Below are 15746 nucleotides of genomic sequence, written 5' to 3' on the forward strand. Positions count from 1 at the left end.
ACTCAAACAATACAGAATTTTAAAATTCCTTTTGAGACTGGAGAGATAATACAGCAGGAAGGGTGTTTGCACTGCATGTATCTAACCTGGTGTCAGTTCCTAGTACTCAATACAATCCAGGAGTCTGACATCCCTGAATATTGAGCCAGGAGTAAGACCAGTGCATTGCCAAGTGTAATCCAAAAACAAACAACTTCCTTCTGTTTTCAATGTCCAAGTTCTGCCCCTTCATGGTAACCACTATTAAAATAATTTTTTTTTTTTTTTTTTTGGATTTTGGATCACACCCAGCAGCGCTCAGCAGTTCCTCCTGGCTCTATGCTCAAAATTTGCCCCTGGCAGGCTCGGGGACCATATGGGATGCTGGGATTTGAACTACCGTCCTTCTGCATGTAAGGCAAAGGCCCTACCTCCATATTATCTCTCCGGTTCCTATTAAAATGATTTTTGCTTTACTAAGGACAATGGTTTTTTATGGTATCCCAAAGAGATACAATGGAACACACTTATATTTTTTTAGTACTTGCTATAATTTTTCACATAATTTTCTGTATCCTACTCCTCCATGCTTATAATATTTCGTAGATGATATACTATCATTTGTTTATCCATTTCCTTATTAAAAGAGTACTTGGTTTGCATCCTCGTTTGAGTTTTTTGTTTGTTTTGGTGGTGAGGATGGAATCCAGAGCTCACATGTATGCAAGGCATGTCTCTGCCACAGAATCCAGCCACTGTTGCTCCTTCCCCCTCTTTCTGTAATAAACAATTCTAAAAGATTGAAGGTAACTTAAAGTAGTTGGTGCGTGCTTTGTATGTAAAAGACCTATATTCAGCTCCTAATATCACATGGTCCCCTGAACTCCTTGACAATACCTCCTCACCACCAAAACAGAGCTAGGAATAGCTCCAAGTACTGGAGGCATTGCCCTCCAAGATGTTCATACCCTTGTAAAAATATTATTGTTTTTCTATTTCTTTATTAGTTTCTGGGCCCCACCTGTCAATACTTAGGGCTTACCCCGGGGTCTGTGCCATGGGTTTTAGCAGTGTTCATGGGACCATGCGCAGTACCTGAGATCAATCCAGGTCATCTGTGTGTAAGACAAGCACCTTACCCACTATATTGTCACTCTAGACCCTATTGCTGGGTTTTATACAAATATATTTATATAATGTAAAGTCAAGTGTTGAGGAAAAGGTTTGTAAGCTTTTAATTCATATCAATATGGCTATACTACTTTAAAATTCAACAGTTAGTTTTTTGTTTCAAGTATACTACAACTCTAAAGTATAATATTCTAATTGTCTTCTCATGAGTAATGTATTAATTGTTACTAGGGTATTTTTCAGGTTTTTTCTTTCTGAAACATTTAATGTTTCCTTCACTAATCTGAGGCCAATCTCTTGGGTGGGGTTTAGGTTCCTCTGAAGGAATGCGACAGGCCTGGGAGGAATCTACTTTCCCCCTCAACCCAACCACATCCCTCAGCGCTATCATTAGAACTCCCAAATGTTACCATATCTCATCGCTGAATGAAAATGCCGCCAAACGTCTGTGTCGCAGGTATTCTCAGAAATTGATCCAGCATACCACCTGCCAGCTGCTGAGGACATACCCAGCTGCCACCCGCATCGACTCATCCAACCCCAACCCCCTCATGTTCTGGCTCCATGGGATACAGCTCGTGGCACTCAACTACCAGACAGATGGTAATGGCTGCTGCCCAGGGCAGAGAACACATTCTGTCTTTTCTCCTTTGCCCCTCATACTTCATGAAGCCATGTTTATTTTGTAAAGCAATACAATTCTGTGATACTGAAAGTAAAAATACAAATGGCAGAGATCAGAAGTTAATTTTTTTATAGTGGCCATTCCTAATAGTTCATTCCTATTGGTTTATTCCTAATAGTGTTGGGCACAATGACTTGCAAACCTGACAGTTCAGTACTCATGTCTGGTGATGCTTGGGGACTTCAGGGCTGTGCCAGCAGCCAGACTTAGGGCCTCTCATGTGCGAGTTGTATGTTCCACCATGAAAGCCTCTCTCTCAACCTTTGAACAGAATCTGACTTTTAATATTGCCCTTGATGTTTCAGAGTTAAGGTGACAGAAAAGAATCTTGAAACCATTCTCAGTGATCTTATGTTACTTCCCCCTTTTATGAAGGCACTTTTTTTTTTAAAGCATAGCTCTAGTTTTTAGTTTTGTTTTGGGTTTTGTTTTTAGAGGGTGGGGAGAGAGTGCCACACCTAGCTGTGCACAGAGTTGCATTATAGAGACCATGAGTGGTGCCAGGAATTTAACCCAGTTGGGCCATGTGCAGCATGCAAGGCAAGCACCCTGCTTTCTGAATAGAGCTGTGTCCCATTTGTTTTAAAGATCTTCAAGGGTAGAGATTTCTTGACACCACCTTTTGTAAGCTAGCTTGCTCAGGTATGGTTTTGGTAGTCAAAAAAGTAATTTGGTTGTTGCTGGAGAGATAATACAATAATAAGGTGCTGTCTTGCACATGGCTGACCTGAGTTTTATTTGTGATTTCCCATATGGTTCCTTGAGTACAGCTAGGAGGGACTCTTGCATGCAGAGTCAGAAATAACCCCTGAGTAACATTGGATATGGCCTGCCAACAAACCAAAATTTAGGGTTTTTTTTTCTAAAACCATGCAAGTTAAAACTATTTTTCTTTTCATTTTACACTGAAATGGAGACGAATGGTCTTATTCGAAGAGTAGCTGCCATAAGAAAACAAGTGTGTGAATTTCTTGTGAAATACTTGTCTCTCCCTGTCAAATGGGTAGTCCTAGCTGATAACTGCTGATCCCTAAAGACCTAGATAAAGTGACTACTTGTTCATTGTATGTCAGGCACATGCCCAAGTTTTGATCCCTTTTATCTTTACAACAGCCCTAAGGGAATACCTTTATAATCCCTATTTCTTTTATGAGCAAACCAAAACACTTCATTTGTTTGAGGTCACATAATGCCTTGTATTAATAAAATTCCAGGCCTCTGAGAAATTAGAGGATGAAATATTTTGTTTTCATTCATTCTTAAAGGAGAGGAGTTGCAGATCACATAGTAGATGAACGCTTCCTAGAAGCCACAGCCTTGGCTCTGAAGAGTTAAACACCAAACCATTCTTCTCATTCCTCTCATGTGAACTAATCAGCTCCTAACTCACCAGTCTCCAGTCAAGGTCAACCAACAGTGTTATCTCTGAAACTAGCAATTGTATGATTAGGGCTATCAGTCATATTTTTGCCCTTATATTTTTGTTTCCTTCTATTGAGGTTAATTAGATAATGTGGGTGAATCATATGCCTAAGTGTCTGCCATTTAGATAGCAGTCCACATTTGTTAGCTATAAAATAGTAAGGAGAAGGGGTAGAAAAGAAAAAGAAGTTGTAAGAATTTCTTTCAATAAATTACAAGTGACATGTAGGATCACATCTATATTTTTTTTCTATATATCACACATAATATATAGAAAAAGTGCAGAAATTTTGAACTGATATTTTTTATTTTTATTTTTATTTTGGTTTTCGGGCCACACCTGGCTTGCTCAGAGGTTACTCCTGGCTATCTGCTCAGAAATAGCTCCTGGCGGGCACGGGGGACCATGTGGGACGCCAGGATTCAAACTAAGCACCTTAGGTCCTGGATCAGCTGCTTGCAAGGCAACATCACTGGGCTATCTCTCTGGCCCCAAACTGATATTATTTTTTTTGTTTGTTTTGGTTTTTGGGTCACACCTGGCTGTGCTCAAGGGTTACTCCTGGCTATCTGCTCAGAAATAGCTCCTGGCAGGCACAGGGGACCATATTGGACACCGGGATTCGAACCAACCACCTTAGGTCCTGCACTGGCTGTTTGCAAGGCAAACTGTGCTATCTCTCTGGCTCCATCCGAACTGATATTATTTATTAGTAATTTGTATTCATTTCATATCTACCAGACCTCCTGAGCTAGTCACTCAGCTGAGCAGTCTGGGTTCCATGTGAGAGTAAACTGAGAAGACACTGCAGATAAGATCATCGATTTCAGTAAATTGATGAAGTTAGGGTGGATGGGGCCTAAAAGAGTAGGGATCAGTGCCCTGACTTTACAGAGAAGGAATCTAAAGCCCAAAGAGCCTTCATGTCGAAAATATCTTGCCCCAGGAATGTGCTCAGAGTCAAAACAACCCCAGAGACACACAAAAATTTTATGGGGAAAAAAATGCGATGATAGGGACAACTTCTGCTTGATGCTAGTCCATGTAACAAAGTTCACTGTACATGGAAGAGTCTATCAGAGGGAACATCTGTCAGGTGTGTCTCATGCACATTTCTGCTCCTTTGGACAACTTTTATATGATCTTGAGCCTTCACATGAAAATTTGAGAGCCCAGAAGGCTCAAAAGAGAGTAGAGATCCAATCACTTGTAGAAGAGTTGTGCCAAGTAAGATTTGACAAAGGACTGAAAACCATTGTGAGGATTCCCAGGCTTTATGATTGGAAAGATGTGGACATGGGGAAGGAAAAAAATTGGCAGTGTTGTAGATCCTGGTGCCTCGGTAAAAATGGTGAAATTTAAAAAAGAAAGATAATAAGTGGTAGAAATATTTTAATATATGGATTAGAATGGAATTTAAAAATAACTTGTTTTTCTGACTTATTACTTGTTCTTTCTCAGATAACTAAGATCTTACATTTGAAAGAGCAAAAATTGGTCATACAATCCTTGATATTTAGATAATTGAGGTTAAGATGTCGCTATTTCTTTCTAAAAATCCAGATAGAGATTTTTCAATAAATCAAAGCATTGGATTCTGACAAAAGAACTGAAGTTTTATTGTGACATCTGGGGGAAGGACAACAGGACTAGAAGTGATATCAGGACACTGGTGGAAGGCTTGGCACTTTGATGGTGGAGAAGGTGTAGAGTAACTTGCCTTTGGATGGGCTGGATGGTGACGGGATGGATGGAGGGGCCTTTCTCCTCCAGTCCAGGCCATGTGTCTGCAACCCCCTCCAGCCAGTGGGTCTTCAGGTTCAAGATAGCGGAGGGGAGAAAATCCACAGCAGTCAGGCTGCAGAAGATATCAGCTTTATTCAAGGCCCTGGCCAACATGTGTGGCCTAGCATAACCTTTTACACTGGATCTTTATTCAGCCCTGCATTATACCTGTCTTTCAGCCATCTCTCCTCCTGCTGCTTCTCCTCCATCATTCTTGCCCAATCCATCCTCCAAAATCTCCCCTCCTACACCTGAGGCAAAACATTTTGTTATCCACCAAAGACCCCTCTCAGAAATGGGCAGGTCTTATTAGCAGGTAAGGTTACAGGAAGAATGAGGGATGGGGTAACATCAGGTACATAAATTTGTCCACCAAAAAGATCAACACTTGCACTATTGTAAACATGTTACTTCAATGACAATAAAATACTGTAAATTATAAATAAGTATTTTGAAGATTGTTTATGAATGTCACAATTTTTATTTATAAGAGGCCTCTTTAAAATTTGTTTGTTTTTTCCTGGTTTGTACACCACACAGGTGATGCTCAGGGATTATTCCTGGCTTTATTCAGAGGAATCACTACTGGTAGTGTTCAGGAAACCATATGGGATGCCTGGGATTGAACCCAGGTCAGCCAAAAGCAAGGCAAATGCTTTACCTGCTATACTATCTCTCTGGCCCCTATTTGTAAGAGTTTTTAAGTGGTATACATTAGGTTGGAATGGAAACAATAAACATATATCGATGTAAAGGCTAACTTCTGACGCAGTGCTCAGGGATCACTTTTGGCAGGGCCTAGGATGATATATTTCATCCACTATATCTGAGGGTTGCTACAACCTCACATGAAAGAATAATTCAATCCATAGAATGAGTTCTCTTTCTGCTTATTTAGGTAACATTGATGCAAATTATTTTGAACTTCAGAATAAGTATCTAATATGGCATTTAACATAAAAACCACTCTGACTTTATTTTGCAGATCTTCCTCTACATTTAAATGCTGCCATGTTTGAGGCCAATGGTGGCTGTGGTTATATTTTGAAACCTCCAGTTCTGTGGGACAAAAACTGTCCCATGTACCAGAAGTTTTCTCCCTTGGAAAGAGACCTAGATAGCATGGAACCTGCCATCTATTCTTTAACTGTAAGTATGGCTCTATAGTATTATAGTGGGGATATGAGTTTTTTTTTTTCATTCAAAGCATTCTAAAGCTGTCTTGCCACAAATTTGCTCATGCAGTTACAATTTCTAAAATTCTCTTCACTTTTCTGGTGGCAATTACTATGTTAATAGAGGTTATGAATTTTTTTTTTTTTTTTTTTTTGGTTTTTGGGCCACACCCTGCGGTGCTCAGGGTTACTCCTGGCTGTCTACTCAGAAATAACTCCTGGCAGGCACGGGGGACCATATGGGACACCGGGATTCGAACCAACCACCTTTGGTCCTGGATCAGCTGCTTGCAAGGCAAACGCCGCTGTGCTATCTCCCCGGGCCCGAGGTTATGAATTTTTGTCTTGGGTTGGTTTGGGTTTTGTTTTTGTTTATTTGGCAGTGCCAGGAATCAAACCTAGCCTTTCCATATGCAAGTCATGCACTAATACCACAGAATCACATTACCCAGCTTATAAATTTTAACAACACCCCATGTCTCTTCATGAAAATGAAATTATTGAAGGAAAATATTTTATATTATATGCGTATATATAACATTTAGAATAGAAAAGTTAGTAAAAAAGTTTGCAGTGGCATTGCCTAAGCTTCTTTCCCTCTTCTCTAATCTTCTTTAAGAAACTCAATTTCATCTTAGTTGCTTGCCTTCAAAAGATATTTAAACAACTGAAAGGTTAAAGTCAGGTGAACACTGCTAACAAATCAGGCTTTTCACATGTTTCCAATCATGCCAGTACCTGATTACAGTCACTTGTTTTTTTTTTATTTTAAGCAACTTTAGTAATCATTTACCAGGTTCTTTCCAAAATGTATTTTTCTTCATATTAAGGAAAATGGTGAGGTACAGATGTTGTTTTGCTTTATTCTTTTTTTTTTTTTTTTTTTTGATTGACTTTGGTCTTCTTCCCTGCCCCTCAGATTGTTTCTGGTCAGAATGTGTGTCCAAGTAACAGCACAGGAAGCCCCTGCATCGAAGTTGATATCCTGGGCATGCCTATGGACAGCTGTCATTTCCGCACCAAGCCCATTCATCGCAACACTCTGAACCCCATGTGGAATGAACAGTTTCTTTTCCGGGTTCACTTTGAAGACCTGTTGTTTCTTCGTTTTGCAGTTGTGGAAAACAATAGCTCGGCAATAACAGCTCAGAGAATCATCCCTGTCAAGGCTTTAAAACGAGGTAGAACAAAGCTGTTGAAGTGTTCATCAAACCTTGTGGTGGTAGTGAGGAGATGGGCACCTGGAATTTTTCTCCCTCCACGTTTGTGTGTTTGAAATTTACATTTTATATGTTAAAGTACTTGCAGAAAGTTATTAGCATGCTATCTAAGCACATCTCACAGGGTTGCTGTTTTGGGTTAAGGGGTATACTTTTTCTTTTTTTACTTTGGCAGTGTAATTTGCAATACTGTTCATAATATAATTTCAGGCATTCAGTATTCTAACTCCAAATCTGCTATTAGAGTCAGTGTCCCACCACCAATGTCCAAATGTCCCTCCCACACTCACTCTCTTAGCAAGTTCATTTAATTAGTTATTCTAGTTTGGGTCCTATGCTTTCCTTAGTGTTGATTGTGATACACACAATGGCCTCACCTCTTAACCACCAAAGTGTCCAAGACCATTGACAATGGTGTTTCCTCTGTGATACCTGATTGTTCCCCTTGCCTTACTTGAGATTCTCAGTTCTGTAATCCAGGGTTAAGGGTTTACCATTATAAAATACTTTTTATTCTCTTACCTTCATCCTCTATATATCACAGATAAATGAATTGATATATACTTGACCTCTGAATTCCATGTTGCTTTCTGTTCCTAATCTAAGTCACAGCATACATGATGATTTTATCTTTTCTTTTTTTTTTTTAGATAAAGATCTTTTTTTTTTAAACACCTTGATTACATACATGATTGTGTTTGGGTTTCAGTCATGTAAAGAACACCACCCATCACCAGTGCAACATTCCCATCACCAATGTCCCAAGTCTCCCTCCTCCCCACCCGACCCCCGCCTGTACTCTAAACAGGCTCTCCATTTCCCTCATACATTCTCATTATTAGGACAGTTCAAAATGTAGTTATTTCTCTAACTAAAGTCATCACTCTTTGTGGTGAGCTTCCTGAGGTGAGCTGGAACTTCCAGCTCTTTTCTCTTTTGTGTCTGAAAATTATTATTACAAGGGTGTCTTTCATTTTTCTTAAAACCCATAGATGAGTGAGACCATTCTGCATTTTTCTCTCTCTCTCTGACTTATTTCACTCAGCATAATAGATTCCGTGTACATCCGTGTATAGGAAAATTTCATGACTTCATCTTTCCTGACAGCTGCATAATATTCCATTGTGTATATGTACCACAGTTTCTTTAGCCATTCGGATTTCATCTTTTCTTAAGGTCACATAGTATGCCATTGTGTATCTATTTCATGACTTCTTTATCCATCATTTGGCCCTGGATATTGGGTTGTTTCCATATCCTGACTGTTTTACTCAGAACTGCAATAAACAAAGATATGTATTTATGTTTCCAAATTCATGTTTTTGAGGGTATTTTTTTCTGGCCATACCCAGTGACTCTCAGGGGTTACTTCTGGCTATGCACTCAGAAATTGCTCCTGGCTTGGGGGACCATATGGGACACCAGGGGATCGAACTTCGGTCTGTCCTAAGCTAATGCACACAAAGCAGACACCTTACCGCTGTGCCACTGCTCTGGCCCCTCGTGTTTTTGAGTTTTGAGGGTAGAGAGTGGATACCAAGAAGATGGATAGTTGAGTCATATGGAAGTTCTATTCTTTTTTTTTTTTTTTTTTTTTTTGGTTTTTGGGTCACACCTGGCAGTGCTCAGGGGTTACTCCTGGCTGTCTGCTCAGAAATAGCTCCTGGCAGGCACGGGGGACACCGGGATTCGAACCAACGACCTTTGGTCCTGGATCAGCTGCTTGCAAGGCAAACGCCGCTGTACTATCTCTCCAGGCCCTGGAAGTTCTATTCTTAGTTTGTTTTTGAGAAATCTCCATACTATTTTCATAGAAGCTGAACCAATGTTGGTTTTGGTTAATTTGTTTACAATGCTCTGAACTTTGATGTATTAACATCAACCCTTGGTGAAGTATGGCCTCTCCTACCCTTCTGATGTCAGGAGTACAACTAATGAGATTTTCACAATTCTGCATAATTTCAGGATATCGGCATCTTCAACTGAGAAACCTCCACAATGAAGTCTTGGAGATCTCTAGCTTATTCATCAATAGCAGAAGGATGGAAGAAAATGCCTCTGGCAGTACTGTGCCAGCCTCTTTGGTAATTAAGTTCTGTTTCACTTGGAATATTTGCAGAAATTGCTGTACTGAATAGGCTTTCTGTCAGCAGAAAGTTAGTTATTAAATTAGTCATGCTAAGGCACTTGACACTTCCTAAACTAGACACATACATAGAATAGCTTAGACCTCATGTACCATTGTTAAAAAGCTATTAGTATCACCTCCATGCTACAGATGAGAAATGTAAGAACTGAGAGCCTCTGAGGTGACATAGGTTCATTTAGTGCTGGAGGCCATGCTTTTAAGGAACACATTATGGTAGTCTGACAGAAAAATTGAAGAATTATCAACATGAGAGAAACATTCCACATCACTAACTTAACTTGGAAAACTGCAAGGGATCACCTTCAAATTGCTTTAGGGGGAAGGCCAGATAGATGAAAGATTCCACAAGAGGGAGAGGAGTGGGAATGTGACTAGGGAACAAGAGCTCCTATCTGAGCACAAAAAGGCAGCGAGGGCATCAAGTTTAGGCAGCAACCTCTCCAGGAGAGCACAGTTTTTGTAGCTTAGAAATAAACCCACTATCCCCAGCATCTACTCATTCTGCTGGCTGGTGGATGTGAGGCCACTTTCAGGTCCCAGAGGGAAGATAACTCTGATGCCTGGGCCTTGCCTTCTCGTTGATGTCTTCATCCTTGGAGGCAGTACCTGCCTCTGCCCCTTGACCTGGAGCTCTTGGCTCTTAGGGGTCGCAACTGAAATTTCCTTTTTCCTGAGTGATGACACTTCTTCTTTAAGAATTAATCAAGGGCCGGACAGAAAGCATGGGGGTAAGGTATTTGCCTTGCCTGCAATGCAGAAAGACAGTGGTTCGAATCTGGGCATCTCATATGGTCCCTCGAGCCTGCCAGGAGCGATTTCTGAGCATAGAGCCAGGAATAACCCCTGAGCACTGCTTGTGTGACCCAAAAAGCGCTAGCTAAGGAAGGACCGCGGTTTGATCCCCCGGCGTCCCATATGGTCCCCCCAAGCCTGGGGCAATTTCTGAGCGCTTAGCCAGGAGTAACCCCTGAGCATCAAACGGGTGTAGCCTGAAAAAAAAATAAAATTAAATTAAAAAAAGAATTAATCATTAACATCATGTTTAATATCCTGTCCCTTAGTGTATGGGTCTCTCATACTTGAGAATCATCGTAGTAACCTTTGAAAGAACTTATATGCTCACAATGGTACAGCCCAGCTTTTTTCTTGGTTTCTCTGTCCCTCCTGTAAAATCACCCCACATGCTGTATTTTGAATAGGTTTGAAGCAGGGTAGCTGTGAATAATTAATAAACCAAGCCAATCAGGAGAGAACCATGGAGTCAGTTTGCTTCTTGCCTTGTGGACTCACTTGCAAACTAAGCCAAACTGAAACCCTCTCTTTATTAACCAGCAGGAGTGGGAGATTCGAGTAAGTGACAAAAGTACCTATGTCAGGTTACTCCAGTTACATATCAAAGGAATAGGTGAAGTGGAAAGAGGAAGTTGGAAATTAAAGCCTTAGTTTTGGGTGAAAGCAGGTTGTGATCTAACAACCTCCATTAACTTCTCTCTTTATGACATTCACCTGGTTTTCTAAGTTCTTTTCCTTTTTCCTTCAATCTGTGGCCAAGATTGAGAACAACATGTTTGCCAAAGTGGAGGGAGGTGTTGCCTCTTTTGTACAAAGTGAAGAGGTGGGGGCTAGAGCAACAGCATAGTGTTTAGTGTGTTTGTCTTGTATGCAGAAGGACAGTGGTTCGAATCCCGGTATCCCATCTGATCCCCTGAGCCTGCCAGGAGTGACTTCTGAGCAGAGAGCCAGGAGTAAATCCTAAGCGCTGCTGAGTTTGACCTAAAAACCACACACACACACACACACACACACACACACACACACAACAGATATGGTGGAATGGGAGTCAGGGAATGAAGGAAGCCTAGTAAAAAGCATAATTTGAGAAAGGTGAGGAAGTCTTACTGCCAGTTATGAGTTGGTTGCCCTTAACACTTCTAATAGGTGAAGATTCTACACATACCATGAATCTCAGCACTTACACTAGCTGGTTAATGTCTTGGCCAGCATCCTCCAACTCTCATCCCAGTGGGGCGTCCTGTGGTTCAATGCAATCCTAACACTGCTAACCTGGGGTTAGAATCAGATCCCACATGTTTAGGGCTTAACCCCACAAGACTAATTTTCCCCACACTTCAGATTCTACTTTCATGTCCCATGTGTCAATGGCACTTATGTTTGACAGTTCTAAAATTATGCTGGCCTCACAACCTTCTGTTCTGGTTTGGTCATCTCTGGAATAACTCACAGAACTCAGGAAAGCATTTTACTATTTACATAGCATTGCCACTTTATTATAATGGGTGCAATTCATAAATAGCCAAATGGAAAAGATGCTATAGAATGAGGTAACGCCAAAGATAGAGATCCCCTGGCTCTCTCTCAAGGCCCTTAATCTCAGTACCAGAAGCTCTTGGTAATTGTTTTGTTCTGGGGCCACACCTGGCTGTGCTCAGAGCTTACTCTTCGCTCTGTTCTGAGATCACTCCTAAGCATGCTCAGAGAACAAAATAGGAATACTGGGCATTGAACAAGGATTGGCCCCTTGCAAAGTAAATGCCCTGCTACTGTACTTTTGCTCCAGCCCCTGGAAGGTATTTTTTATTTATTGGTTTTAAAGTACTGTTAACAATGATTTCTCATGCACGTAATTTCAATGCCACATCTATCACCGTTTTGTCTACCTCCTTTCCCCAAGGACTCCAACTCCCCTCTTTCTTATCCTCCTCACTCAATTGTATGGATCAGTTCAAGGAGGGTGACATCATGGTTAATAAATATATTTTTTACAAAAATATGTTTGAGGGGCTGGCGAGGTGGCGCTAGAGGTAAGGTGTCTGCCTTGCAAGCGCTAGCCAAGGAAGGACCGCGGTTTGATCCCCCGGCGTCCCATATGGTCCCCCCCAAGCCAGGGGCAATTTCTGAGCACTTAGCCAAGAGTAACCCCTGAGCATCAAACGGGTGTGGCCCGAAAAACCAAAAAAAAAAAATGTTTGAGTAAAACATTGGCCCATTGGTGACTGACACATACCCAACTTCATTCCTCTCTACACAAGTTTTAGAGAAAGTCAACTCTCTAAAAGCATGTACTGATCTTTTTGGTGATCAGTTCCCACCCCTAACAAGGAGTCTTCAGACATCAGCCTTGTCATCTCACCAAAGATTTATCATTCCAAAGAGTCCAAAGCTGTGAGCCAATAACCAGAGACAAAGACCAAATCTTTATTTTTATTCTGTCATACCAGGTCAACTTTGGGGACTTGCCATCAGCAGCTTCCGTGGATGGTGAACTTAGATTCTTTGATCTTGGAAAGCAGCACCTATACTCAAGCCTTAATTGGAAATCATTCTGTTTTCACTAACTTCTCTCATCGCCCCACCTAATACTATTTTCTCAGTACTAATCCTGTTTACCACTGTCCCTCTTCATTGCCCTGGATCTAGTGTAGTCTCACTTGGCCTATGTCTGAGGGTCCCTATCTGTTCCTCTAAACTTGTTCCCATCTCTGTGTTCTTCTTTGTTGCCCCCAGGACATATCTCTCTAAAACATAAATGATTGAATCACCCCTATGTTAAAACCCTTCGTTGGTTCTCTGTTGCTTTCCAGGTAAGTGTATAATATGGTCAAGGCAAAGACTGGAAAGACATAAAGATCAGTTTAAGGGATAGTTGACATTAAGACATTAAGTGGCAGTTGATACTGCTTTGACCGCTCCAGTTGCTGTTTTCTTTCTTTTTTTTTTTTTAATTTATTTTGGATTTTGGGCATTTTATGTCACAATGATATGTTGCAAATACCTCAATAAGAATGAGGAAATAGTATAAACAAGCTGTGAAGCATAACTAAACAGGCTTCCTCTCTTCCTCCCACAAATACAATTGAAGTGCATGCTAAACAAATCACAGAGGTTTTTGGCTCACCATTTTGCCTGTGTCTGTCTAATATTTCTTGTCTGGAGAACAAAATCCTACATGATTGTGCTCTTGTTGCCTCTCCCAAATTCCCTCCAGTGCCACAGTCATTATCCCAGAGATCTGAAAATGCACTATTTTAAGCTACCTCTGAGTCTTTGCTGCACCAATATTTGGAGTGTTCTTGTCCTACCCTTCATATATGAAGCCAAGCTAGCTTCTTTATATTTAGTTCAGGTGAGGCAACGAAGGCACAACAGGTAGAGCATTTGCTTTGCAAGTGGCCAACTCAGGACCAACCTGAGTTCTAGCCCCGGCATCCCATACAGTCTCCTGAGCCTGTCAGGAATGATTTCTTTTCTTTTCTTTTCTTTTCTTTTCTTTTCTTTTCTTTTTTCTTTTTCTTTTTTTTACTTTTTCAGCCACACCTGATAATGCTCAGGGATTACTCCTAGCTATGTGTTCAGAAATCACCCCTGGCTTGGGGGATTATTTAGAACTATTTGGGGGATCAAACCGCAGTCCGTCTTAGGCTAGTGCATATAAGGCCTATGCCCTGCACCACCGCTCTGGCCCCCAGAGTGATTTCTGAGCTCAGAGCCAGGAGTAACCCCTGAGCACCACTGGGTGTGACCCAAAAACTAACAAAAATAGAAGTTCAGATAATTCCATTTTCAGTTAGTCCTTCTGGGTGTCCTTTAAATTTAGGTTTGTTATCCTTCTATGAATTCCTAAGAAATGTTCCAGCTTGTGTGTGTGTGTGTGTGTGTGTGGTTTTTGGGTCACACTCGGCAGTGGTCAGGGGTTATTCCTGGCTCTGAGCTCAGATGGGATGCCGGGATTCGAACCGATGACCTCCTGCATGAAAGGCAAATGCCTTACCTCTATGCTATCTCTCTGGCCCCCTATTCCACCTTTTTTACAATTGTCCACTTTCTCCTCTATTTCATTAACTAAAAGGCCTTGAGGAGAAATTGAGTGTCCCATTTTCTCCTCAAAAGTCCCATAGGTGTAATGGCTGATTCAGTAAAACAGTAATCATTTTGAAAGAATAAATATATCCTTTGGGAGGGACATACCTGGTGTACTCAGAACTTAATCTCAGTTTTGTGATCAGGTATCACCTTTTTTATTTTCTTTTTTATTATAACATCATGATTTGGGGCCAGAGAGATAGCACAGCGGTGTTTGCCTTGCAAGCAGCCGACCCAGGACCTAACGTGGTTGGTTCAAATCCTGGCGTCCCATATGGTCCCCCGTGCCTGCCAGGAGCTATTTCTGAGCAGACAGCCAGGAGTAACCCCTGAGCACCACCAGGTGTGGCCCAAAAACCAAAAACCAAAAAAAAAAAATCATGATTTACCAAGTTGTTCATATTATGGTAGTTTCAGGCATTAAATGTTCTAACATCATCCCACCATCAGTGTGACCTTCCCTTCACCTGTGTCCTCAATCTCCCACCCACCACCATAGCCTGCTCCCTTACAACACAAACAAGTTGACTTCTTTTTTTTTGTTTCAATACAAAGGCAAATATAGTTATTAAATCTTAGGTCCACAGAGTCAATTAGAAATAATTGTTATATCATTCCATGGTGTTACTAAAGTCAGTGTCTGTGGTAGCTGTTGTTGGTGCTGATTGAGCTTTCCGTATTACTAATAAGTCTTATTGAGCTTGATAGTTTACTATGCAACTACCAAATTTCCCATCAAATTTCCTGTGATACCACTAGGCTGACTCTACTATAAAATTCTGAGATGTCACATCGTTGCTTGTTGCCACATGGTCCAAGATCTATGTATTTGAAACTAGGTGTCTATGTGATAAAGTTGAGTTGTAGAGCTGTGCATTTCTGTCAGAGTGTGTAGTATGTGATAGTGGGCTGCTGTGGTTCATGTATAAAGGGGTGGGATGTCTGCCTCTACCCATTCTGAGAAGTCCAGAGAGTTATCAGCCTGATACAAACTACCTGGGAAGAGTTGGTGGCTATTATTTTCTTTGGGAGCTTGGTAGAGCTGGGATCATTTTTCTTGCCAGGAAGACGGCAGATGTGGGTGGAGGCCGCTGGGTTTTCCACTGATGAAACGGGTGTGGAGGGACTTTGCCATCCCCATTTCAAAAATAATCAGGGATAACTCTTCGTGGTACTTGAAGGACTGTATGTGATGTGAGAGATTGAACCTGGGTGGGTTGCTTGCAAGGCAAGTTTCTTACCCGGCTCTTCTATCCCTCTGCCCAAAATGAATTAAGATATATTTTTACCCCCAAATGTTTGAGGAGTTCTTAGTTAT

At 41.1% G+C, this 15746-nt stretch overlaps 1 protein-coding gene across 1 annotated transcript in view; it reads left to right on the forward strand.

The window, feature by feature from the left end:
* PLCE1 (phospholipase C epsilon 1) overlaps positions 1-15746 on the forward strand; it is a 353407-nt gene that overhangs the window by 323606 nt on the left and 14055 nt on the right. Inside the window, exons 24-27 of the mRNA XM_049790786.1 lie at positions 1423-1713; positions 5989-6152; positions 7098-7359; positions 9364-9482. Of these exons, the coding sequence (XP_049646743.1) occupies positions 1423-1713; positions 5989-6152; positions 7098-7359; positions 9364-9482 (836 nt within the window). The remainder of the gene's footprint in view (positions 1-1422; positions 1714-5988; positions 6153-7097; positions 7360-9363; positions 9483-15746) is intronic.

This window comes from Suncus etruscus, chromosome 17, assembly GCF_024139225.1.
Source record: "Suncus etruscus isolate mSunEtr1 chromosome 17, mSunEtr1.pri.cur, whole genome shotgun sequence".
NCBI lineage: Eukaryota > Metazoa > Chordata > Mammalia > Eulipotyphla > Soricidae > Suncus > Suncus etruscus.